The following is an 8,756-nucleotide window of genomic DNA, read 5'->3' on the forward strand; positions in this document are numbered from 1 at the left end:
GAGCCCCTTCAACCGCCAACGGCCATTCGGATAATCGTGTTCGGATCCGTTCGCCAGCACTACCTGTAAACACTGCCAAGCGTGCGCCACATATCGACGTAAATCGAAGCGAGCTAGAGCTCATTTGGGTAGATGATAATCTGTTTTGAAGTTGACGATATTGCTGGAGGTTGATGAGCGCCCCCGTAATTGTCACGTCGCGCTCGAACACGAGAAGCAAAGTGAATCAGTTGCAAACCTCTTCTTATCACAGTTACATGCTACCGAGTCTCTCTAAAAAAGAAAAAGTCCGTCAACTCATTGCAATGCACTATTATGTCAGTGGAATATCTTTCCAGCGCATCAAAGGAAAATATTGGAAAAAAATCGTTTCAATTTATTGTCCAGATTTGGTCCTTCCCAATCGGGAGAGGCTTGCAAGCTCTTTGCTGCAAGTGGTAAGTTTGCAAACAGTTGCAGGCATCCAACACAACATTTTATAGCTTGATTACAAATATGAGGCCAAGCGTAAAAAATGAACAAATTTCGAGTTATATATAAATGGGCGGCAGCATATCGTTGTATCTGGAGATAGTCTGCACGCATGAGCAGGGAATATGCCTCAGTCCATTGCTGGTGATCTTAGCCGTGTCATTGATAACAGAACATTTCATGATCGTTCCATCAGTGGAGTAGTGAATGTTATTACTGCCATTAACAAATTAGCAGGTTGCAGTCAATATATACCGAGATGTGCTATCAAAGATGAGCGAGCCACGGTCTGCATTTACTTGTAAACATCAGTTTTGCAGCCGATGAGACCAAGGATAAAGAGCTATCATAAAGGTTGCTAATTCATGTGTTTGTTCGCATTCGCTTCTCACTCTAAACAAGTCGAATTTCTCGATTTATATCACCACAAAATCAAGGCGAAAGAAATACTTGTAAAGAATCAAACAATAAATAAAATCCGGCCTGGATTAAGCCTGCCACCACATGAGGAATAGCCTGCAGCACAACTTTCCCGACCTGCTGAAAGGTGGTCTTCTCTCTACCGTATTGTTACAACTCGAGTATCAAATTTATGTACAGTCAACATGAAATTAAGTGCTCAGAAAGTGTTCGATATCATTAGTGATGCTAGTTTTTTATCGCGAGAAAAGTGTTGGTTTCTTCGATCCAATTATTAAAACAATCACCATATTCAAAGCAGTTTTCAGATGCAATATCTGTTTTCAAAGTATACTACGCATTAAACTTCGACCTTTCGCAACAATTCGGATGCTGAACGTGTTTAGAACCTAGAGAGAATATGTATTTAATGTCCCTGGCCTTGATTTTTTGGACAGCAACGAGATGAGAAAAACTTTATTCTAAATCCACGCTCTGTGCGACATGCAATTATCATGGAAGGGAAGAACTTGCTAAAGACTCTTTACTCGATTTAGTTGCAGAAAAAGTACGCAAGGCAATACATACTTACATCCAATTTTAGGTCAACGCATATAAGGACCGTCAGCAAACTTTCTGTCTCGATGTTGATGGACCATCTAAGACTGCTCTTTGATACTGGATGATCGTCCGATACCAGAATTGTTCTCTCTAGATTGTTGTCTAGTTGCGTCAAGAGCCCAGTCAGAAATAAACTTCTCAGCTGCCAAATTTATCTATTCGCAGTTACGGAATTACTGAAGGACGAATGTGTTAAACAATGAATCTTTATGAAGACCATCGATTCTCAGGTCTGCGGACTGCTGAAAGCTCCTGATTATGGCTGTATCGATGAAGAAGAGTATCAGGGTAGTTGAAGTGATGTCGTAGACTGTTCTGATGGTAATATATGTCAGATAGTTGAATTAGATATTATTGGCGATCATCCGAAATTGTTAACAAACACTTAAATTTGTGCTTCTGACTCTTTATTACAAAACCAACAGGTTTCAAGTCTTATGAGATCAGGAACGAGTATCCCTTAAATTCAAAATGATTTGTCAAATGTGAATGATTGCCACCCCAAGAGTTAACTACTGACATTTTTGCGTCGGAGACTCGATTCTGATAATTTATGGACCGCACGATTTCAGCGTCGATACTTTCTTTGTGCTAATGGTTCAGCAATACGTTGTGCTTGGTAAATATTGTTGTAGATTCCGCGACTGAGTCGTATGTAGAATGGATGGAGCATGAATTATATAAACTCTTATTTTCGGACATGTAGACTGGCTAATCAAATTTTTGTCTGTTGCAAATACTTTCGAAGCCAAGAAACTGGCCGTCAAAAGGCTGGAAGCAGTAATTGTCCTCCTGGAGGCGTTCGGCAGCCTCAAGAATATGAAAGTGAGCCCAACCGAGCACGGCTGGAGGCACAGATGACTCTCATAGAAATACTGCTGATTATAAGCGTCCAAGGTCTTGAAAGCCGTCTTTCAATAATTTCTATTACCACTGGATCTGTGGATGCTGGGGGCTGGAATGTTCATGGATTCAACTAGTCCCTAAACAACCCCACGGCAAGTCGCAAACGTGATTTCCACGCTAAGAAGTTGCGATCATTAACTCAAATTGCCTCGGAAGAAGTGGCACCCTCGAAATGAAGCAATGTGAGGCAACACATGTCGAGAATGTTCGGACCTCAGTTTTGACCTACCAAGAGCGTTCAATGTTCAATACAATACATAAAAAAGGTGAGGACTGACAAATCATGTTAAATAATAGTGAGCTATAATTGCTTCAACGACGTGTGACCTTCTCTCGCGAGTAGTAACGAAACCTACTTATATGAATGGTCCTAAAAGCTGGGGTGGCTTGCGATGGGATGCTGCATGCAATGTAAACACATAATTTTTATGAAGGATCTCATAGCTGGCGATCGACTTCGCGGTGTCAACCGATGTAACATTTGCAATGTTGTTCACGCTTGTACCTTTTGTGATCCCTTAGCGCTCGGATATGAAAGCAAAGTATTGGATTCTTCCGCAAGAGCGAACAACTCAGCCTCACGAGAATCCGGCTATTCCGTTAAGCTCGGAGCGGACGGATGTCAATAAGACCGAGGTCCATTGTACGTCAGACATCTCGCGGTCAGCTGTGACTCATACACAAAAGCAGCGGCTCAGTCTATGAAGAGTGGGGCTTGCGACCAAAGAATTGTTGCTGCTTTTATCAACACTGCATACTTTGCAAAGTCATAGATAGTTCTGATACACGGATATACGGAGTGACCGCTTAATGTCAAGGGTTAAATAAATTTTCAAATGGACTTAATGATTTTCGACAATGTAAAACGTTGCTTAGTCCTGGAACTACAGTGATGTATGGTTTCACAAGGTATGGCGCGGCTGGAATGCCACGAGTCAATGGTCGACAGAAAGTCAGAAACGTAAGATGCCATACAACTTGTTATTGACGAGTCGTTAGTCCACCTCTCCCAGAATTTGAAGTACATTTGATGTGGACATAGAGCTGCGAAGGGGTTGTGCAGGGAAGAAGATTGCTCGAAATTGGTGACAATGTTTTTGCTTTGTGTATCACAAGGTTCGGATGGTAGAAGCAGCACTGGAGTGATATCTCGGGATGATACGAAAAAAGACGATTATCCATCGTGGGCTTCAGAGTTTATCTAGGTTAAATCGACAAAATGGCTGTTTTGCGCAATCTCTAGGGTATTATTTGATGGGACGGACAATAACAGTTGTGAGCTTTAGTCTTCAGCTCCAGCTTCGGTTGCGATTGTTTGTCGCATATATAGTGACTGAGTCTGGCAGCTCAACAGCGACATTAATGTGCAAGCGAAAGGTCCAGGTTTAAATAAAAGAAAGCTGTCTCATTCTCGTCACGATGTATTGGTACTGCTGAGTTAGCACTTCCGTGAGACATGCTCACCGTGCACAGCAGTTAAGCCTCGCGGGTCAGTGACGTAGAAGCCAAATTGTAGGGAAATGAATCAATCGTACGTATCCCATTATTACCCTTTGTAGAATTTCGCATTAAGCTTAATAAACTGTCTCATGGGTTTTTATGCAAGGGGTTGGGAAGCCGTGGTGTCACCGGAGTGGTGCGATTGGTATCGAACGGGTAGGATCTCGTTATATGTCGCGAAGAATTCGGTGGTCAATAGCACTGAATGGCAGGAGTAATCTACGAATTTCTAGAGACCTCTCAATTCACTTTCGAAGAAGTTTCTCGATACCATGAAGATATTTTCTTTGCTTCGTGGACCAAAGAAACAATAGAAACCCAAATGAAGAGATACTTGTGACATCATGATATGTTTGTTTGTGAAAAGCGGATGACAAAGGACTTATCTTCCACTTGACTTCGATTTTCAGGGCTGAAAAGGCAACCATAAAGTGGCATATTATGCGAGCTTCTGTTGAGCAAGATGCTGTTAGAATTATTAAGGTAACTTAAAACAGTATAGTGGTAAGATACATTCAGCTATTAAAACCGGTCGTTTTCTGATCAAAATTAAAAACAATGGGAAGGAAAATGTGATCGTTGTTGTGTCTCGCCAGCTTCAAGCCACAAAGAAACTTAAACTATCTGGCGATGAAGCTAATTGCTATGAATTTCGTTCTCGTCAAGTTCGGAGTGAACCTGTTCGCTCCAAATAGTTTGTTAGTAGTAAAAATGATGCGTTGTTGCGCACGGTAACGTCATCACCACATTCAGAGCCAAGAATATCAAGATTCTAATCTTCTCTACCTAAATAGTTGAATAAGGGAAATGTTCGGTCGACTGACTAGATGTGGTGACAGGTAGGACCGACGGAGGGTCTTTGGAGACGATGTTTCAAAATTTCTTTTCCAAAAGATAGTATAGATCCGAAAGATCCTTCTGAATCGACGACCCACTTCGTGCGTTCAGCACCCTCTTGGTGTCCTCCAGATCAGCTTCATCCAGAAGCAACGACGAGTTAATCTCCTCTTTTGGTCTAATGATGACCACCTCAGCTTCGCCTGCCTTCAAGACACTGCCAAACTCTTCGAAAAACATCTCATTCAGCTCAAGAATAGCATCCATCGCGGAAATAGCCTCGAAATTGACGTCGCAATATTGTTGCCAAGGGTATATAGCTGTGCGCTATTGTCTACGGTAGACACATTCTGGGTCAGTGTCGACACCTTGCGTCTCCCAAATAGCAAACGGCATTGCCGACCTCTCTCTATAGAGCGTTTTGTCGTCTCGTCGAGGCCAGTGGGAACACGTACTCGGCGTTGTCCAGTGTCCACCATCTTTGCTACAGCATAGCCTTGATGTTATTAACAACATCCGACAAAGAGCTGCTAGCTATTTTCAGAATCTTCGTTCAGTGAATAATGTGCAACTTCATATCAGAAGGGCCTTGTCCAACATACCTTGGAACTCGTTAGACCATACCATGCAACTTCACATCAGAAGGGCCTTGCCCAACATAACTCGGAACTCGTTCGACCATACCGCTCTTGGCATGCAGCAACTGCTTTAAAATGTGAGCAGTGCCTAGTGGATCTAGTGCCACTCCATGCGCATCACAAGGGCCTCGCCCAAGATTCATCGGATCTCGTCTGACCATCCACTCTTGGTATGCAGCAACTGCTTTGATACTTGTGTAGTGCTCAGTTGATTACGTGCAACTTTACGTGATACACTAGGGCCTTGCTCTTGATGCCTCGTCCCTTGGCCGACCATGCCTCGCTTGGCATGCAACAACTGATTTGATATATGTGCAGTACTCACTGGGATACGTGCCACTCCACGATCAGACCGCGAGTCATGCTCGAGACTGCTGTCCAATACACCTTCGATGTTCGATGTTTGGATAATCCGATATTCAGCACATTGACCGTCCCAGATCAGTGCCCGCGCCATTAGCGCTATGCTTCATAGCAGAGGTGGATTCATGACTTACCATTGCTCTACTGGGAGACGTACGCGTAGCGCCCAAGGTCTTCGACCTCCAATCGCTTAATGGCTCATGGTGTTCCAACCATGCCATACCAAGGACAAGCTCACACCTTTAATCAAACACTAAGGCTTAGCAGAGCTCACGCAATCGAAAACAATAAACTTGACACCGAGACCCACAGAGACCCTCGGTACAGTGACACTAGTCCCCGTTGCTAAGCGAAAAGTGACAGTGTCAATCAACCGCGCCTTCAGCGCCTCGAGATATTGGAGCGTCGAGCATAACTGCCCGACGTCCCGGAATCGACCATGATCTTTTATGCTTCTCAAAGCCTTTCACGGTCACTTTACGACCAGCAAGCCCGACGTGCAAACACGTTCCATACTAAAGAGCCCAGAGCTCTTCGGGGCTGGGCCCTACTGCCCTCTTTTTCTTGAAGGCTCAACAAACCCAGCTCTTCCCCCGTAGTGCACTCCTACATGCTGGATTTGATTGTTTCCTCGCAACAATCCAGACTGGTTAAAAGCGGAACGTCGGTTTGATAAACGTGTACGCCTTCACGGTCACTTTTACGACCGGCAAGCCCGGCTTGCATATACGTTCCGTACTAAAGAGTACGGAGTCCGAAGAGCTCCATGCTCTTTAGAATTAAGTTCCTGACCCGTAGCCCCCCCCCGCCTGCTGGATTTTATTGTTTCCCGCGACAAACCAGACTGGTAGAAGCGGCACGTCGATTTGATGAACATTTACGTGCCTTACGTGGGGAAAAACCTGTCCGAAGGCGACGGGTGTCCGAACGCTGCTAAGCAGCTCGAAGATTTCCCTCCTCTCTCTCAGCATAGCTGAGCTCCATTGGCTCAGACCCGCTCGACGAGCTCTGAGAGTGTGCATTTCAACCAAGTTGGCTCGAGATAAGGCGGATGCACACGGAAAACCTTCAGTCTGGCCACGCTAGTGCGGAGGCCCTCCATATAAACGGTTACTGCGACCGCAACTGGGAGAGGGTCAGCTGTCATCCCGGCAATTACTCAACTCTTAGACAAAGTCCACCAACTTCTTCTTGCCCAGTCGGGCGGCGAGGAAACGCGATCACAAGCGATATGCCTGGTCAGGCCGCGAGAAAACTCGCAAAAGCTGACGCTTAAGATCCTTCCAGTAAGAAACGCCACTTCAATCAAAGTACTGCATATTAATGCCCAATCTTGCGCTTGACCCCCGAGCTTGAAGATAGCTAGCGTCACGCGCTGTTGCTCTCCTTGAAGCATGGCGAATGCTACAACCATCTTGGCCTCTTTTACCCAGAGCAGGATATTATCTCCATCCCAACCCTCGATGGTCTTAACACTCACCATGAGCGGCCTGGGTCAGGAAGAGTCATTCGTCGTCGACGGTGGCGTAATGAACGCAGTCGACGCTGACAGCTTCTGCTGTAGGTGTTCCAACAGAGCATTTTCCTAATTTGAAAACGCACGCTGATCTCCTCGAGACCTTGCAAAACAAGCAGAGCCAAACAGAGCCATCAGCTTATGAAACCTGTCTTGCATGCTCCGAAGCAAATATGAAAATTGATCCATCCTCACAGAGGATCAGTCGTAACGACTCAGGCGTAGATGGTTGACGACGAGTTCTACGAAGTGCAGCGGGGCTGCCGTAGCTCTTTGCTAATTGTAAGCTAAGCTTTGGTCACCGACCTTACGTTACTGACAAGAACCAGTACGAGTGTAGCGGATCGCAATCCTCTACCTCCAGAGTATTTAAAAACCTTAACCAAGGTCTAGACGCTCTTCTGCTCGAAATTGATATGATAATAGTATTTATCGCGGCATAGCCGCCAATATCCAGAACCATAGGTTTTCCTAATTAATATGCATTACTACTAGCAGATAGGGGCTTGTTACAATGTAGCCACACAATTTTATGATTACACCATCTCATGTGACCCACCCTTTCATACAAGGGTACATATGACCATAACCCTATTTCAAATTTTACCAATGTGTTTAGAAGGTGCATGACGTTCTTCCATGTCATGGCTACGTGTAATTCATTGCAATTTATAGCCAATATGGTAGAGTGGGTAAATGCACATGTGCGTACGCGTTATCGCATACGACGAGACATTTAGCCAGTTTACCGCTTCAGCAGAGCGCTGATAGTCCTCCGTATGTTTTTTCGGCCTTCTATAAGACGCGATTGGTACTGCCGGTGTTGTGGTATTTGTGAATTGTCTGAGCAAGATGGCTCATTTCTTTGCTGTCATCGATACCATGACTTGTGAAAACAGTCAAGCTGTTCTACGGATTTGTTCCTAAGTGTTACTTGCCGATAATCTTTAGATCGGATCATTATAGCATTAGATTTGGCAAAAATTATGCAAGGTGCTCTATACCAGATTCGATAAGTCAAGCACCGCCGTTTCACAGACAAAATATCAGGAAAAGCCAAAACGGGTGGGCTGCTTTAACTCTTTTGGTGTACAGTGAGTAACACAGTATGCATCTCCAGGCCTAACACGATTTTACATGAGCGAATTACTTTGCCCTTAAGTCTCTTTGACACAGTGGGACTGATCCTAGTGACCAAATATTTAGATGTGTGCTATACACAAATATAGTGCTTGCTTCGTTACACAGAAGCGTGCGAAGCTGGTCCATCTGTCTGCAGACAGATATTCGAACACCTCATGATGCATCCCCACAGAAGATTCAATGCTTCTGCGACTCGGTTGTTGGATTGACTACAAGTGGTTCCAAGTACAACGAGGTTAAAGCGCATTATGCTCAGAGGAGGTTTGATTTAAGAGTTCGCATACCCAAACGCATAGAAAGTTAGTTTGTGTGACGGGTCACACGGCACCTTGCACAGAGGAAGCTTGACTTCCAAGAGTATA

The 8,756-nt window shown here is 44.6% G+C and overlaps 1 protein-coding gene across 1 annotated transcript; it reads left to right on the forward strand.

Moving 5' to 3' along the window:
* Nucleotides 1–2,757: 2,757 nt before the first annotated feature.
* On the forward strand, nt 2,758–3,102 carry PHALS_14178 (uncharacterized protein; the record flags this gene model as incomplete). The annotated part of the gene is made up of 2 exons (XM_024729933.1): nt 2,758–2,808; nt 2,920–3,102. 2 exons carry the CDS (start codon nt 2,758–2,760, stop codon nt 3,100–3,102), a joined length of 234 nt encoding a protein of 77 aa, XP_024580261.1.
* Between the last annotated feature and the right edge of the window lie 5,654 nt (nt 3,103–8,756).

Source organism: Plasmopara halstedii (genome assembly GCF_900000015.1).
Source record: "Plasmopara halstedii genome assembly, contig: Scaffold_816, whole genome shotgun sequence".
NCBI classification, from domain to species: Eukaryota; Oomycota; class Peronosporomycetes; order Peronosporales; family Peronosporaceae; genus Plasmopara; species Plasmopara halstedii.